The following is an 18,622-nucleotide window of genomic DNA, read 5'->3' as shown; positions in this document are numbered from 1 at the left end:
TAGGGAGCAAAAATGGGAGGGGGAGAGAGAGCTGCCTTCACTGTGTGGCGTTACATCTACTCCCTCGTTCCCCAGGGTCTAAATGAATCACTGCATACAGGAGAAAGAAAAACCGATAAAAGGCAACCAATGTCCTAAGTTACAGCTCTGTATACTTCTTTTCCTCCTGCCACTCTCCCTGCTGGTCAGCCCTGGCTTTACTCCACAATTACCCTCACAGCAAAACCACTTGGAGCACTGATATCAATTGCCTCGTGAAGTTCTAAATGAGAGCCCCAAATATGATGGAAGGCTTGTGATTGGAAAAAAAAAAAAAAAAATTAGAGGACCTGGGACTCCTGTACTGTCAGAAATAAAGCAAGAGGCCCGTAAGGTTTGTGAACAATATGTAAGTGACAAGGGATCCCTAACGCCACTGAGAAGTGACTTCATAGAAACAAACCTTAAAAATGGTTAAAATGGTAAATTTTCTGTGAGGCGTATTTAACCACAATAAGAAAAAATGTATCTTTTAGATAAAAGGAGGCAATTTCCAAGCAGGGAGGGCTGTTTCACCCTAAGGCACATTGCCTTTCGTACTAGAAGTAGTAAGACAGTCGCATCTCTCTGGGGTGATCGCACTTGGTCTTGCCAAAAGCGTGGGGCATGTTAGACAGCTGCTCGAAGCCTCTCCATCATTCCTAATCTCATGGCCTCACGCCATGAATGAAGTGCTGCGGTGGTTACACAGTTTGCATGTGCATCCACATCTGCTAGAGATCAGACCCTCACGTGCCAGTAATGAGTGTTTTCCTTTCCAAAGCTGCAGCGCTATTTAAGTTGAAAATGTGCTACAGCAGGGCTCCCAGCTGTTTCCTCTCACTCCGTCCTCACACAGTAAAGTTCCCCCAAAGCGTTTTGGATCGAGACTTAACTTTTCATGCACAACAACCAGAGACCTAGAGAGAATTATAGCAAAGAGACAACTGACAAAGATGTAAGCCCAGAAATCAGATGTAACCTGGGACCTCCACCCGTGGCACTGATCACTGGAGAATGGAAATTACTCCTTCAGCCTGCAGAATCAATCTCACACAGAGCTACCAAGTGGCTAGGTGTTCTGGGAACCTGACTCCAAAGCTATCACCGTTGAAGGTATTGGGGCCAAGGGCCAATGTTTGCAGCCATGTGACGTCAAGCTTTCTTATCCAATAAAGAAAGAATATGCATGTGTTTGATGCATAATGAAATAATTCATTTATTTTATTCTCTGATCCTAGATTCACCTAAATTTTAAATCCATTCCCTTAAGTCCTGAGATGATAATAAAATAATATTATCATCACCTAAAACCTCCTGGTTTCCAAGTAGCCCAAGGAAAGACTTTTAATGACACTCTTTCCCTCATGTGCTTTTACCATTGTCTAACGAGCACTCACCTGGTCCTGGGGATCCATCTTAGTCATCATCCTGTCTTCCAAAAGGTTAAAGGTTAGCACCTGCAGCACGTACAGCTGGTGTGCCATTTCATTGTTGATGGCCCGCTGAGCTCGGATGACATGCTAGGGAGATGGTTTACAAGTGAAATTTTTTTAAACAAAGGAAGAAAGAAAAAGCAAATAACCTAAGTTACCCCCCTGATCATGATGTCAAGCAGAACCTCAGAAGTCCTTATCTGGAAGCATGAGGGATGTAAGTGGGTGGAACCACCCTTCAGGAGAAAGATGAGTACACAGGTGACCCTGGAGCATTCCTTTGCATCTCAGGACCCAGTAAGGTTCCTGCTCTTTAGGCCAGAAGTGGAGAAAAGACCTACTGTGTGCAGTGAAGAGTGGAGGTGGGGAAGGCAGTGGAAATTCGGTGGTGATTACCTCCATATAAACCAAGAGAAGGTGTGCCTGAAATGAAAGCACCTTGAGAAGAACTGTGGATTTCTACAACAGAAGCATCCCTTGCCTGCAGTAGAGAAATGAACGGTGCACATGTATTGTAAGCAATTTTGCCATCATCTTAACCCTGCCACTGTCTCTGACAAGTGATCCCACTTCTCAACGGGGAAAAGTTTTAGAAGCATCACACAAAAGCCAAGTAACTATCAGGTTTGTAGTTAATTCACCGTGGAAACTGTACAGTAACTACTGTCACCACAATGCAGTGAGTCAATTCATATATATTACTTTTTATTCACCTGTTGACAATGAATTCTTTTTTTTTTTTTTTTGCGGTATGCGGGCCCCTCACTATTGTGGCCTCTCCCGTTGCGGAGCACAGGCTCCGGACGCGCAGGCTCAGCGGCCATGGCTCACGGGCCCAGATGCTCCGCAGCATGTGGGATCTTCCCGGACCGGGGCACGAACCCGTGTCCCCTGCATCGGCAGGCGGACTCCCAACCACTGTGCCACCAGGGAAGCCCAACAATGAATTCTTTTTAAAAAAAATGACCCTTCCCCTTTGAAACAGAACCAAAATGGAACAAATATAAAAGGAGTGGCAGGAGACAGATATGGGGGCCTTCGTCCACACCAGGGTTGGGTTTGAAACGGGAGGCAGCATTTGGGTCTAATATACATCCAATTTGTCAGAGACCACTGTTGTGCCTTAAAACTGCCAACCAACCAGTCAAAGTGGTGAAACACCCGTTCAAATGAGTTATTTTGAACGTGCCAGACCCAACCACATCTTGCTGTCTCAAAGAACTTTCTCTGGGTGCCCCCAACCTGACGTGCACCTGGACTCCTCAGCCAGCTCTGAGCACCATATCGAAATAAGCAATTGAAGAAGGAGGGGTGGGGTGAAGAATGAGGAATAGAAGGAAGTGGCTGAACCAAAATTATAGAGGTTGGGGGGTGGGACGCCAGGCAATGGGATGGGGGGAGAATCAAACCTCATATCTTCCAATCTTCCCAATAGAATGTTAATTCATAGTATATGTTGAGTATCTAAGTGTATGGGTACTAGAGCATAAGGGTATCTATTTTATTAGCAACTCAAAAGTATCTGCACTCCAAGTTACTGCCAGAGAATACCAACCTTGAACTTCTAGCCATCAAAATCTCATATAAAAAGTCCCATTGAAACAAACTGATCTTTGAGACATGATGGCCACAGTCATTCCACCCACCCCATCTCTGGGTAATCTAACTCCAACTGCCTTACCAAGGTGATACCAACAACAGGCTAAGACCTTAATTCCAAGTTTCTACTCCTTTATCTCCCCATTCTCCTCCCCTGCACAAACACCTTCACTGAACTATGCTTTAAAATCACTGCTTCAGGGGGCTTCCCTGGTGGCGTAGTGGTTAAGAATCTGCCTACCAATGCAGGGGACATGGGTTCGAGCCCTCGTCTGGGAAGATCCCACATGCCGCAGAACAACTAAGCCCATGCACCACAACTACTGAGCCTGCGCTCTAGAGCCCGCGAGCCACAACTACTGAGCCCGCGTGCTGCAACTACTGAAGCCCACATGCCTAGAGCCTGTGCTCCACAACAAGAGAAGCCACGGCAATGAGAAGCCCACGCACCGCAACAAAGACCCAATGCAGCCAAAAATAAATAAATAAAATCACTGCTTCCACCTTTATTGAGAGCCAGTATAAAAAATAACCGTATTATGAATCTCTCTGTGATTTCTAAAAAGCCACTCTTGGACCAAGAATCTATTAGAATGTTCTAACAATACCCATTTCAGATTCCAGTTCCAGGGGGCAAAATATGTCATCCCCCGAAGAACTGGGGTACCTCTTTTATCGAACAGTGAAAATTACACTCATATGGTTTCTCTTTATCCTTAACAGCCAGGAAGTTTAACATGAAACTTGATGACAAATTGTGGTCATTATTATTGGCTTTGGGTTCTAGAATATTTATTTTCTTTGCCCTCATAAGGTTTTTAATTTTTAAAGGCCTCATTGTATTGGAATGTGTGTATGTGTGTGTGTGTAACTATAAGCTTGTAGAACTTTTCAGAATTACACGAGCACTTTTTTTTTTTTTGGTAAGCAGAAGAATCAATCACACATGCTTCTTTCAGCCTTTGGTTAGAAGTCAAGTAGCAGATAAGGCCTCAGGAAATCTTGCTATTTGATTTATTTCTAAACATTCACAACATAACATGTAGAGCTTCTTTTCCACTGAGGTTTCAGGTCTTTTTCGCATCACAGTTAATGAGTGGGTTTCATGTCTGTCTTTCTTGCCTTTCTCTAGGAAAGGGGCCCGGGAAAATGATGGTCGAAATTTCAGGACTTCTCTCAGAGTCTGATATGTTTCCAGCTAGTTTCCTCACTAAAAACAGTATAAGCTCATACTGGTGGAATTTTTAAAGTCAGACTGCCCCTGATTTCCTTAAACGCAAAGCTAAAGCTTCAGTGAGTATAATAAACCTGCCCCACCGGAGAGAGATTTCCAACCCTTCCTGCCGGAATGCGTTTCTCTCTAGAGCAGTTCCAGAGACGCTCTCCCTCCAATCATGAGGCCATTCCTGTGGGAGAGCTTTGTTTATTCCATTTCCAAAAGCACACTTTTTCCTCCTTTCTAGTTACTACTGCTTCACCACAGAAGCAAGTCACAAAACCAAGCCAAAAGAGGAGATGAATAAATACACCAGACCATTCCTTCCCAACAAGGTGGTCACAGCACATAGGTACTCACTGTTAAGATGATGGAACGCAGTTGCTTCTGAGCCAAAATATTCGCCATCTCCTGTGGAAGAAAAACACACGGCCAGGAAAGCTTTGGTTAGAAAGATACATTTCCACATAGCCCCAGATGACTCTATCCTGGGGCGTGCTTCAAAACTGGATATCAGCAGTATTTCTTAACAAAGAAAGGACTCAAGTGGATAGTAGTATTGGAATTACTTTTTGAATGTTGTTTAGATAACAAAGCAGTAGCCAACAGCAAAGGAAGGAAACCTGGCACCTGCAAATTTCTTTTCTTTGTTTTCTTGGGAATTTCCTCCTTCCAGGAAAAGGTAAGTGCTGAATAAAAATCAAACACTGCAAATGAAAGCGATGGCTCCCCACTGGAATGGCTCATCAGATTTTATTAGACTGTATATGTGCAGAGTTTTTACTACAAGGCAACATAACACCTGCACAGAGGAGATTTCAATACTAGAGAGCCATCACTTTAAAGGTCTAAGACTTCTAAAAGCCATTTCATCTTAATCTGTGCAAAACCAAAGAGTGAGTAGTACATACCCCAGGCCTTAATAGTCTATGCAAATGAACTGAGTGAAGTTTTAGCAAAGGACAAACATCTGGGCAGATGCAAAGCCCTAGGGGCCGCACTCAGCATTCCTGGGCCTCAACTCTGCAGGCTGTGCTTTGTGCTTTGGCCTGCCTGACTGGCATAGAGGATTTGCAGGTGATTTTATTAAATGAAATGATTCACAGATGCCCTTTCTGAATATTGTCAAACAGGTACTAAGGGGAAATGAAATAGTGGAACACAGTCTTGGTACAAACATCCCAAAGGAAAAATACTGCTCATATTCAGGAAGTCACTTGAATGTTGTTTTCTGGTGGTGGTGGTGGGGGGGGGGTATTTTTAGTATCACTACTCTTAATGAGTAGAGAAGAAACTAAGCTATGATTTAAAAACACAACCATGAATTCGATCAAGGTCAAAATAAACTTGGAGATAGCAAGGAGAACTCAGAACCCAGGGAGGAAGTACGAGGGGGCGCACAGGCAGGGCTGGACGGGGGCAGAATGGGAGTGCAAGGCCCACTTTGTGCTGACAAAGGGAACGTGGGGACTTACAGTCAGAGGACAATCAAGGATGTCAACACTGCTCTCTACACCAACCTAACGGCCATCGCCACCACAGAAAGGAAAGCCAGCAGGAGAGAAGAAGGAATGGAAATTCAGAGCACTCCGTTAGACGTTACAGCTTAATTTTAACGCCCCTGCTGACCCGCTGCGTTGAAGAGAAAAGCACACAAATACGCTAAGGTGATCTAAAAGGGCTAGATGGCATCAAAGTCAATCCAATACTACACTACTATATATAAAATAGATAACTGATAAGGACCTACTGTATAGCACAGGAAACTCTACGCAATACTCTGGAATGACCTATATGGGAACGGAATCTAAAAAAAGAGTGGATACAGGTATACGTATAACTGATTCACTTTGCTGTGTAGCAGAAAGTAACACAACATTGTAAATTAACTATACTCCAAAAAAATTTTTAAAAAACAACAACAACAAAACCCAATACTAAGTCCTCTTCCAGCCTCTTGAAAACAAGAAGGCAAGGATGAGGACACCATCGGAAACAAGTTAAATGGCAATCCAGAAGGAACTGCCCTTCCATGGGTCGCAGAAAGCCATGCTTTCTTCCTGATCAAAACAGGAAGGTCCATCTTTTTTCTTCTTGGATCAGATGAAAACAAAAGGCCCAACGTTCTTTTATAATTCCTTTTCTTTAATAAAAATGAAATTACTGCTTTATTGACACACAAACAAAAAAAAAAGAAAAAAATTCTCTGTGCCTAAGTCAGCCTATCGACTTAACCATTTTTAAAATAAGTTAGAAGGGACAGTATATTTCCAACATCTACTACAGCAATTATTATAATGAGCTGCTTAAAATATTTATCTTCTGCATAAGAGTGTGGTCTTCTCAAGGGCACAAAGACTGTCCTTTTCATCTTTGCATTCTCAGCCACAGCACAATGGTTGGCACAGAGTAGGCAATGAATGTTTCATAAAACATCCCGCTACCCTCCTAAAGGAACAGGAACTTGATCAGAGAGAAAACAGAAAAATCCTTGTCCACATAATGGACTTTTTTTTTTTTTTTTGCCCAATATTAAGGAATGGTTTGAGTGAATGTGAGAATCTATGGAGAATATTTTATACCATTAGGATGATATAAAAGTATATAGATAGATATGGATACAGGCATACCTCAGAGATAGTGCAAGTTTGGTTACAGACCACCACAATACAGCAAATACCACAATCAAGTGAGTCACACTAATATTTTGGTTTCCCAGCGCACATAAAAGTTATGTTTACACTATGCTATAGTCTATTATGTATGCAATATATTTTGTCTAAGAAAGCAATGTACATACCTTAATTTTAAAATACTTTATTGCTAAAAAATGATAACATCATCTAAACCTTCACAGACTCATAATCTTTTTGCTGATGGAGGGCTTGAAATTTTGCAAGAATTACCAGAGACACCATGTGAGCAAATGCTGTCGGAAAATGGTGCCAGTAGACATGGTCGATGCAGGGTTGCCACAAACTTTCAACATGTAAAATAACACAGCATTTGCAAAGCACAATAAAGGGAAATGCAGTAAAACGAGGTCTGCCTGTATGACATGGAAAGATGTCCACAAAATCTTCTTTAGTTTTAAAAGCAGTTAAAAAGAAACAAAAAAACAGTGCATGCCGTATGATCACATCTAGTGAAAAAATGATGTCTGCAGGAGAGTCTTTGCACAAAAAGCAAGAAGTAGGACCATGACAGTCCCACAGATGTGTGTAGTTGCAGTGGTTCCCTCTCTGGGAATGCAATTATAGGTTTCTTTAAAATTTCTTCCTTTGGAATCTGTATTTTCGGATTTTTCTATCAAATATTTTAACTATAAAGGGGTTTTTTAAAATAATCCTTATCAAAGCCATAAATATTTGTAGAGAAATTTGGAAGGGATCTGACCAACTTCTTTGCCATGAAAATAATAAAATAAATAATGGCAACCAGTTGTAAGAAAAAGGATCCACTTGCCCACCTAATAGCCATCCCCTCTCCCACAAAACAAGCACCCCTTCCCTTTGTTTGGGCAGGAAAAGGGAGAGTCTCCAATACCTAGGAGGCAGGGGAAAGCATGACCCAACCCCCCCACCTCCCAGGGAGGCTGACAGGGGACCATCCACAGAGGATGCAGTTATACCCCAGGTCCAAGTTCACTGCTCTCTCAGGCAGGCCAACTCAATGAATGCAAAACAAAAATATCGCCCAGGTCTGCCTGCCAAGTAAAAAGATCTGACTTTAGTCATATTTTTCTTCAGTAAAAGCAGAAATAAGGTATAGGTATTTAAAATCCTTCAAAATTCATTAACATTTTGAAAAATAAAGAAAATCCAGATAATAGAGTCCTACCAATGTGTTTGAGCCCAAGTTGGAAAGAAATGTTGAAATAAATAAAATGTTTTGACTGAAGTGGAATTTTATCCAATGTCCAAAAGCTTTAAAAAGACAAACAAACAAACAAGAAAAGGGACATTCCTGTAAATCCAGTAAATAAGTGTTTAGAATTATGTTTTAATCTGATTGGAGTAAGAAAATGGGCTTGATGTCTTTCAGGTGTCAGTAAGTTCTTTACCAGGCAAATACAAGGCCATTCTGCAGGTGATGTCTCCTTGACCGGCGTTCAGTGGGATGCTTTGCAGATAAGAGCAAGAATGAAGTTGGGATTCTAGCTTTGACTCTTATCAGCTCAGCAATCGGTCAAGTTCTCTACTTCCTTTGACTCTCAATTTCCTCATTTATAAAATGGAAATAATAAGACTTTCTATAGATATGAGAATTAAATGAAATGACGTAAGACACTGAACATGGCATGGTGCATGGCAAACCCTCAAATATTATCACTGGTGACTGGCTTTGGGAAATTTTCCTGTTTGCCAAAAAAATTCAGACCTTTCAATCTTTCAAAACACAAGCCAATAACAATATATAATATACAGCAAGATGTCACCAACTAGCTTGATCTTCTGCTTTAAAGGCCTCCACTGATGTTCAGAAAATAACAACAAATAAACTTTTCTTCATTATGAACTCAAAATAATTTTGAGCCAACGCTCTCTTAACTCACTAAAATGTACTTTAAAAATTAAAAATCGAAATATTCATTTTCTTGACCAACAATAATCACTGATTGATCTTAAATTCAACATAGTTTATAAAGTCCAAGTTAATTTTCTATCAACAAGTATCATCATTTTTATTTCAAAGACTAAATTAGTCATATAATACTTTGGATTTTCTGCTGGTTGATATACACCCTATCTTTCTTAGTTGAATTGTTTTCTTAAATGGTTTAATGTTATTAGACTACCCTTTGTGATTTATTATTAATATAGCAATATACAGACAAACTGTACCATGTCAGTCTCATGGAGCCTAATTTTTCAAAAATAAAAAATGATTTGATTAGCGGAATCCAAACCTAATGTTAATGGTATTCCTAACATAATGGTATCCTCCATTATGTTTTCATTGTTATCATTGTCCTGGAGTCAGCATAGATTGGCATCTAATTCCCTATTTTTCCATGGTCGTTCAATTCCAATTCAACAGATTAACAGTAGTTTCAGTGTAACAGAAAGATGCAAGGTGTATGCATCTTACTCGTGTCTAGATGCAGAGATCCAAGTGAAATCGTAGCACTTGGGGTGAGCATGAGCTTTCATTTCCTCTAATCCAGCCACAGGAAAAAAGACAGTCTCAAGAGGTCCGATCAGCATTCTGACCTGGCTCTTGACCCCACTCTACAAGCAGCCATCAGTGGCCTGGCCAGTAGAAGGATCAAGCTTCTCAATGCCCATGTCAGGTTTATGTATGTGCTGCCCATGTCAGGCTTGTGAACATGCCCAGGCAATTGGCTGGGATGATGGGAATTATCATGAGCCCAGTATTTAGATATAAATATGAAAGGAGCGGCCCTACCCATGATCCCACTTAAGATCTGCAAAGTCACCCTTAAAAATCCAGCCTGGAGCATAGGCTTGGGGAGGACAGGCACCTCCTGGCTCCAGCCAACACCAAACCAAAAAGCACAGGAAACTAGAAAGCCACTCTACTTACTGTGCAAACATAGCCCCTAGGAATGAGCAAACAATCCTAAATTGAAAACAAACCAGAAACCTTCACATTTAGCCACTGAGATTTAAAATCCTTGGCAACGAAAAAATAAAGTAAAAAAATAAAATTCTTGACACAGTGTTCAGTAGCATGCTAGCTTTCTAAATTCTCCTAAAACAATTTATTGATAACTGTCATCAAGCTCCCCAGTACACTTTCTAAAGGTTGAAAAATCTCATATTTCCATCCAGTTTGTAAATGAAGTAAATTGTGACCAAGGTAACAAGTATGTTATGTTGATGGAAAAAAAAACAGGAATGGATTCTGAGGTGTGAACCAAATTCTAAGACATGCAAAAACCCACTTCTTCTACAACCACTTGATAATAGTCCTTTCCCTAGTTGAAGAAGAACCTGTCTTCTCACCTTCCCATCTCACACCTCCCTGGGGAAAGCATGACAACTCTCAGGGTCTACGTTTTTTCATCAGGCAAATGGGGACAATCCCTCTCTGGACCCAGTGAGTATCCAATGAAATGACAGAAGATCACAGGGGCTTCTAACTCTGCATCCATCACAGAGGCAGAGCTCCATCTTTATTTCATCTCTTTGTTCTGGGCTTCTATGTTGGGTCTCATGTGATGAAAGGGCTCTACCACTGGAACACTCCTAACTTTCCTCATCAGACAGGGGCTTGCCCATCTCCACCTAGTTCCCACTGGATCTGTGAATGATCTCAGGCTGTCCAGGCAAACCACTGGGCAGCAAGGAGCCCCACAGGAGTTCCTGGGATGGGAAGGGGAAGGCTCTCTCTGCACCAAAAGTTGCCAGCACAACTGGGCACAGTCTTTAAGACAAAAGAAGTGCAACTTACCTGCCTCTTCTCATCAGGAGCCTTCAGGAAAAGTGCATTAATCACTGCAATGGTATAGGTTTGGATTTCTTGATCTGTCCTGTAAAGACACACAGTAATACAGAAAGTCAGAAGAGGCTACCCCTGAGTTAGACCATGATAAAGCTCATGATTATGTCCCCCCAAAATAATGAGAGAGAAAGCCAGGACCTAGAAAACGCATTCAGCACTGAAAAAATATTTCGACCATCACGAGGCTCGAAACACAGTGAGGGGACAATTACTATTGCTAGCCAGGCAAAACACGCTCAGTGGAGATCACCCAGACATACAGGTGGCCAGCTGGCTCTCTCCACTTCTCCTCTATTAGAGTCAAAAACATGGACCAGGGGATGTATGTGTGTATGTGTGTGTGTGTATGTGATTTTCTGTCTGATGCATGAAGTATACCTGGGAATAGTCCTGGGTATTCCCTACATTCCTGAGCTTATGATAAAGGAAACTGTTTTGTCACCATGGCAATAATATTACATATTCTAAAAATCTATTTCTCAAATAGAAATTTTTTTTTTAATTTAAAATCTTTATTGGAGGGCTTCCCTGGTGGCGCAGTGGTTGAGAGTCCGCCTGCCGATGCAAGGGACGCGGGTTCGTGCCCCGGTCCGGGAGGATCCCACATGCCGCGGAGCGGCTGGGCCCGTGAGCCATGGCCGCTGAGCCTGTGCGTCCGGAGCCTGTGCTCCGCAACTGGAGAGGCCACAGCAGTGAGAGGTCCGCATACCACAAAAAAAAACCCAAAAAAACAAACAAAAAAAACACTTTATTGGAGTATAACTGCTTTACAATGTTGTGCTAGTTTCTGCTGTACAACACAATGAATCAGCTCTATATACAATATATCCCCATATCCCCTCCCTCTTGTGTCTCTCTCCCACCCTCCCTATCCCACCCCTAGGTAGTCACAAAGCACGGAGCTGATCTCCCTGTGCTATGCAGCTGCTTCCCACTAGCTATCTACCAAATAGAAACTTTTAAATAACAAAAGAATAGGTTTTTATGCTTACAAATTTGCTTTTCACAGGAATGAAATCAGAAATTTCAAATAAAGCCAAGATCTAATGTTAGCTGCATGGTAAATAGTAAATAAGAAGGACCCAAGGCTAAGGACCAGAGACCTATAGGCTATATTTAGAGATAATTTAGGAAGAGGCAGAGCTTAGAACACAGCCTTTGGCAGGATGAAATTCTAAGCCCAGTGCCCCACAGCCCGGCTGTGTGGCCTTGGACAAGTTCACAGGGTGTCCCTACACAGTTTCCTCATCTGTAACACTGGGTAAAAACACTCCTATTTCAAGGAGCTGCCTTTAGGATAAAATGAGGTAATGCATATAAAATCTTTAGTACAGCACTTGGCAAATGAGAAACTCTCCACTTGGCAAAGCACTCTATAAATGCACAGTGATGCCCTCGAGATTCAGAGAAAAGATACAGACTTTTAAGTTGATACAGTTCACATTCAGGGACATGTGAAACTGGTATTATTTCCAGAGAGATTTCACACAAAATCATCATTTTAGAGCATATGTTAATTTCCCCTGAGGCCACAATCCATAAACTGTGTTACTTAACATTTTACATTCTAGTCACCATACCCCCTCCATATGAAGGAAACGTCTAATGCACTTTGGTAGTTTATATTATAAACACAGTCAACATTTTCGGTAGATTGAGAACTACTGAATACTCCCTCGCATCCCCATCCTACACCCCCAACCCAAACAGGCCAATCAGGTTTCTTCTTGAAAATCTGCCAGTGTGACCTGAGAGACCAGGGGCAGCAGTTACTGGGAGCCAAGTCACGTGACTGCCAGCCAGTACGCTAGAGAAAAGGCCTGTTGTGAAGACTCCAAGGAGGCCATAGTTTCTGTCCTTCCCAAGGCTTAGCTACTTAAGTCATTCCTCGGTTCTATAAAGTGCGCCAGTATCCTTTCAATAAACTCCCTGTCTTAGCTCAGGATGCTTCTTGCCACCTGCAATCCAAATACTTTAATTGATAAAGTGGCATTGTACAAGGGATTCCTTCTCAGGCTTGTATCATCGGAGGCAACCTTACTAGTTACCTAAGCATAGAGAGAAGGAGAGATCCCCAAAGACCGAAGTCTGCTAGGGCAGCTGTCTCATAGCTCAAGCCTCTTAAAAAATTCGTATATTATAGAATACAGCAATCAAAGGCCATTGTAATCACCTGGAGCCTAAGAAAGAAGTCTGGCTTTAAAAATTCCTAATTAAGTATGAAAATTCTCATTATATCACAGAAAGCACTATTTTATATGATTAAGGATAAAGACTGTTGAGAACTTAAGAGAACAAATTGTCCTATTGTGTCTTATTAAAAGTAAAACTCTACTGATATCTACCAACATTGATCAGAAGTGAGTGCCTACCAAGGCACTGGGGGCAGACCAGTGACAAAAGCAAACAAGGGGAGCACCCAGGGGCAAGTAACTGTGCCATGTCAGTGTGATGGGGGACAAGCATGGGACATGGTTTGATTATATACCAAATCAAGATTCTTTTTCTGTGTATTAGTCAAACCAATATGAAACCTTTCCCAGGGGGTTATGGTGGCTGTCCACCTGAAGCATTTTCCCTTCCCACTGTGGTGGAGTCAATCTTGCTTACCCTTGAAGATGGGGAATGAGTTGGCCGATAGTGATCTCTTGCGCCACCTTCTGGTAGAGGTCATGGCTGTTGAGCACCATGGACTCCAGAATGGCCAAGGACCGCTGCAGGATGGAGAGGTCTATGGCTGACTTGTTGACAAAACTTGCTATCTGAAAACCCAAGCAGGACACAACTCATGGTAAGCAGAGCAAAGAAGTAGAGAAGGGAGCAAATCAAGTAAATCGGGAGCTCATTTAAGAAACACCAGACACCGAGGACGAAAAGTACGTGGAATAGTACTATTACAGAAGAATAGTCAGAAACGCATGGAGTCAACAATGATTGTTCACCAGCTTATTACAGACCACTATTTATATCCTATTTCTCTAGCTCAGTAATAAGCAATCTTAAAAAGGAAACAGCTTCAAATAATTACTTTGTCTGGTGTTTCTGGAATGATTCTTCTGAGTTTCAGCTTTCAGGGGCAGACAATTTCAACACATATATTGTAAGAACTCTTGTGTTTCTTTGAGACAGTAATTTCAACATATACTAATAGCCATTCCCTTCCATTTCCAGGCTACTCCTTCACCCACACGATCTGTGGCTTTTATGTTCTTATTATGCTCCTGTTACATTCTTGAGGGACTCACACAAATCACACTTGTCAACACAATGCAACTGGCAACTTTTCACTCACTGGCTATTCTCCTTTTTATTCAACGGAACACTCAGTGAAATACTCTTTCCCCCATTCTTCCAATTCCTTATGGTTAAAATAAATTCTTCTCATCTCTCTCAAATTTAGCAAACAGGAAAACATTTAAATTAGAAGTGTTAAAAGTTAAAATAGTCGTTTAAGCTCTAAAATACATTCCCTAAGGAATTAATCACTAAAGCCTCAAGCATAATAAATCACAATGTAAGAGGGAAGTAAAATAAGCATTAGAATAATGGATCACAGTAACCCAAACACATGGGTACCATGAAGGTTTTATTTTAGAGGCCTCATTAAAAGTTCTTACTGTCTGTTGACAACTCGCACTAAAACGCTGTTATTATATCATCATAATGACTGCTTTCTTAAAAGTTAAATAATTTGGTTCCATGACAAATTGACACTTACTGCTCCCCCCCCATCAAAACTAATTTCTCCCTTTCTGCTGTCTCACTGTCCCCTTCTCATCCTCTCTCCATCATTGTACAAGATAAAATGCAAAAAGGACCATGACAACTGACAGTTACCAGCTCAACTGTTTTTAGCCCAATGACTCCCCAGTGAAAGTAGGGGTGAGGGGTACAGATATCAACACCCTCTGTGCCTCCAGATACACCTGGATCTCAGGGGGTGAAAAATAAATGACATGAAGAAATAAAGTAACATTATGATTTATATTCCAAAAAGCTATTATTTTATAATACAGACTACAGGAAGAGTATGAGAACTTTAAGATTCTCAAAAGACTGCTTTAGCTCCTTTCACAGCTAGTAAACTTCTCTAATCTGTTTACTGTCCCTGCCAAGCCCTCGCCTTAATCCTCATAGATGGGTCAGCTCCCCTATGATATCTATCATGCCACCTTTCCTTCTCTAAGGCCAACTTTCTCTCCCCCAAATCCAATGACCCTCATACCGTGCTCATGGTTTAACACCTAACTTAGATCTCTTCTAAATAGAATATAAATTCTTTGACTTCCCCACCAGCACCACCCCAACCATTTTTCATTGTCCCAGTATAATTCTTGGCACTTAGTAGAAAACTAAAGAACTCACAAAGAAGTGCATTGACAATAACTCTTATTTCTCTGCACTAATTCTATTCTCCTTCCATGCTCCTTTTCTTGTCTCCATTTAGTAAATTTGGATGTACCTTTAAGACTCCATGGAGAATCCTCCAGCTGAAAGCTGATGGTCAACCTCCCTCCCCCACCCTCTAGCCTTCATCCCTTCTTTGCATTCATTCAAGTAATATGTATTGACCATATGCTATGAAACAGGCTTGCACTGACCTAGGATCTGGAAATCAAGAGATGAGCAAACACACATGATTTTTAAATTCAAGGACTTTATCATCTAGCACAGACAGATTAAAAAGTCATTTACGGGCTTCCCTGGTGGCGCAGTGGTTGAGAGTCCGCCTGCCGAAGCAGGGGACGTGGGATCGTGCCCCGGTCCGGGAGGATCCCGCATGCCGCGGAGCGGCTGGGCCTGTGGGCCATGGCCGCTGGGCCTGCGCGTCCGGAGCCTGTGCTCCGCAGCGGGAGAGGCCACAGCGGTGAGAGGCCCGCATACCACAAAAAAAAAAAAAGTCATTTACTATGAGGTATGTTACGTGCTTATTCTTGGCATCCAAAAGTATACCTCCACTTAGACATTCCAACAAAGCCTAAAATTAAATGGGCTAAAAATCAATCTCATTGACTTCTTATTCCTGCCTTCTCAAGTATCACCTTTCTCGAAGTTTGCCATAATCATTAGTGATTAATAGTCTTAGTTCCCTACTTTCTATTTCCGTGGACACATTTGCAATGTCTCCCCTATGATACATGTTCAGTTGTATATACATGACACTGGCCCACGGTCCAACTCGTTCCTGGGTTACTAAGACAGCATCTTCTTCAGTTTCCTCTATATTCAAGATTTCCCTCTAATACAAATTTACCCTTTACTTCCATAAATATCCTGTGACAGTATTTCCTTTCTTGAAATACTCAATCAAAACTCTCAATGTTTTCCTGGTATGAAGCACACACTTTCTTATAATGGGTTTTAAAGTTCTCTGCAAATTATTAACTCTCACCTGCTCCCAACAGGCTTATACAATGACGGTAAAACAGGCTATGGTCTTTGCTTTCATTCAGACATTGTACCCCACATATATATTCCATTTCCATTTGCCATTTTTATATATTTCTCTCTCATGAAACTAATCCATTACCTTCCTCAAGGTATTGTTTAAAGTTAATCTTTTCCATCACTTCAGCTCTTCCTTGACACATAGATCCCATCTCTTCAGCAAGCCTGAAGCAGGATACGAAATTTTGTGTAACACACTAAGCTGGCAGAGAGCAGGCACACAACTCACTAGAGTCCTATGCACAATTCTGTAGGAGATCCTAGTCGTTTTATGAAACTAACTTCTATCTTTTGCCTTATTTTGTCAATAGTTTTAACTAGACATCTAAATGACCCAATATTGTCAACTAATGAGTACTAATAACCAAGGCATCAGGGCTGATTGAGCAAACATGATGACCGTAGACAGGCTCCTTATTGGTGCCTGGACGAATTTGTGACTGTATAAATGTTATTTTCTATGTCTAGTTTAAAAACTATAGATCGTAGTATAGCTTATAGAAGGTTAAAGATAGTCTGGTTAAATTTTAATTTCCCTTGTCTTCCCAAAAGTCAATAATGACTTCCTTCGCCTTTAAATTTTTCCCAGCTCCATTTCTGTACTTTTGGTCAATACAGGTGAGCCGGCCTAAATCAATCAAAGGACAGCTTCTTGAAAGTAGGTCTGTATCAAATGGAAAAAGAGGTAGGAGGAACTACAAGTAATTATATATATTACCTCCACGTGCTTCCACTCATTTAAAAGTGCTACCGAAATAAAACATAGGAATATTTGGGTGACATTTTAGAAGCTATGGGTCATCACATGAATCAATGATACAAATTATTAAAATTACATAAACACTTCTTTGAATCACTTAGATTGAGATCTTAAAATTATCCTAAGTTATCAAAACTGAAAAGATCCATGGAGAACATGGAGCTCCACTCCCATATTTTAAATTATCTGGGCAGAGGCCCATAAATCTCTCAAGTTTTTAAGAGGAAAAAATTATTGGGTCTCTAAGCTGAAACTGGCTGGGTGTTTATCCAGGCACTGAAAATACTGCAGGGTGAACCAGGCCCTCCTGCAGAGCTAAGGTTTCAAGAGCATTTGTATAAAACTTTCCTTCCAAGAAAAATCACTGATATTATACTTGGCTAGGGGAAAACCAACTGGTAGCACAGAAAGTTCTAGGTTTTTTTTTTTTTTTTTTTCATTTCTTTCCCCTCCATGCCTTCTGACCCTCTCCCTAAGAAGTCAAGTCTTTAAAAAGCAACAATGTTATATATTGGCATCAAGAGATTCCAAGTTTCAAAGTGTTTATGAAATGATGTTATTTATTACAGAAAAAGTTTGTAAACTAGAATCTAGATTCACACATAACAAAATAGATAGTGGAGAAGGAGACCAAGGCTGGCAGGGGAAAAATATTGCTCCAAAGTCGTATGAATTTGGCATTAATAGGAAGCCAAGTCTGGACCACAGAGATAAGCATCTTTTGTCGGCGCATTTCCTAGTTGATTTTTGTCTAGATAAAGCTCCATTTAAAAGACAGTTGCCTGTATACAATTCCTGGGTTGTCAAAGTGCTGAATTTGATCCAGCTAATGAATAAAAAAGTTAACCTTACAAAAACTATCAATTATAAAGTCATTTTCTGATGACCACTTTTTTTTAATTCACATAAGGAGTTGAGATTTAAGTAGCAATGCAAAGGAAGCAGAATGACTAGGAATGAGGATAGCATATATTAAACGTGCTGCCTTTTGAAAAATATTTAATTTTTAACTTAAACTGCCAAGACTGCTAGTCTGCTTCCTTAGATCTAATATGATTTTTATTTAATTTCAGTGAATGAAAACTGTTTTCATAAGCAGTTAGGAAATTAGATTATTGTCATTCTCTCTAACCACATCTCACATCATTTAAAGAAAGACAGCTTTGTAATTCCTTTATATTCATAACTGAATTTTTAATTGAAATATATTTAAATACAGTGGCACAGTATTTTTTTTTTCTTCAAGTTTCAGGGTTTAAAAAAATGCTTCCAAAGCAAATTTCACTCATTCATTTCACAGAAACGTATTAAGGTCTTACTCTATGCCGGGTTCTAAGGATAGAGACAGGAAGAAAGTCACGGTTCCACCCTCCAAGGACTCATGGTCTCTTGGGAGAGCCAGTCAAAAGAACAAGAAGTCCTCAGAAATGTGGTAAGTGCTGGGATAGTGGCATATACAAGATCCAAGGAGAATGGGGAGCAGAAGAAATCAGTTAACTCTGCACCAGTGAGGTCAGGGAGGGCTGAACAACAGGTAACGCTGCTTCAACAGGACTATTCTTCAGGAGCTGTTCTTTCCATCGCTTAAAACACAGGTGCATGATGATGGGGGAGGGAGCCCTGACCCGGGGGACCAATGACACCCCGCTCTCTATAACCTCACTCAATCTCCCCAAG

The 18,622-nt window shown here is 41.0% G+C and overlaps 1 protein-coding gene across 1 annotated transcript in view; it reads right to left on the bottom strand.

The window, feature by feature from the left end:
* The window catches only part of ELMO1 (engulfment and cell motility 1), a 551,203-nt gene that overhangs the window by 340,995 nt on the left and 191,586 nt on the right, over positions 1–18,622 (bottom strand). Inside the window, exons 9-12 of the mRNA XM_027102174.1 lie at positions 13,348–13,499; positions 10,687–10,765; positions 4,630–4,680; positions 1,419–1,541 (exon numbers count right to left, since the gene is read on the bottom strand). Of these exons, the coding sequence (XP_026957975.1) occupies positions 1,419–1,541; positions 4,630–4,680; positions 10,687–10,765; positions 13,348–13,499 (405 nt within the window). The remainder of the gene's footprint in view (positions 1–1,418; positions 1,542–4,629; positions 4,681–10,686; positions 10,766–13,347; positions 13,500–18,622) is intronic.

Source organism: Aethalodelphis obliquidens, unplaced genomic scaffold (genome assembly GCF_003676395.1).
Source record: "Aethalodelphis obliquidens isolate GAN/ISIS:26980383/991018 unplaced genomic scaffold, ASM367639v1 scaffold5, whole genome shotgun sequence".
Taxonomy (NCBI): domain Eukaryota; kingdom Metazoa; phylum Chordata; class Mammalia; order Artiodactyla; family Delphinidae; genus Aethalodelphis; species Aethalodelphis obliquidens.
This window is presented reverse-complemented; position numbering and strand designations above follow the sequence as displayed.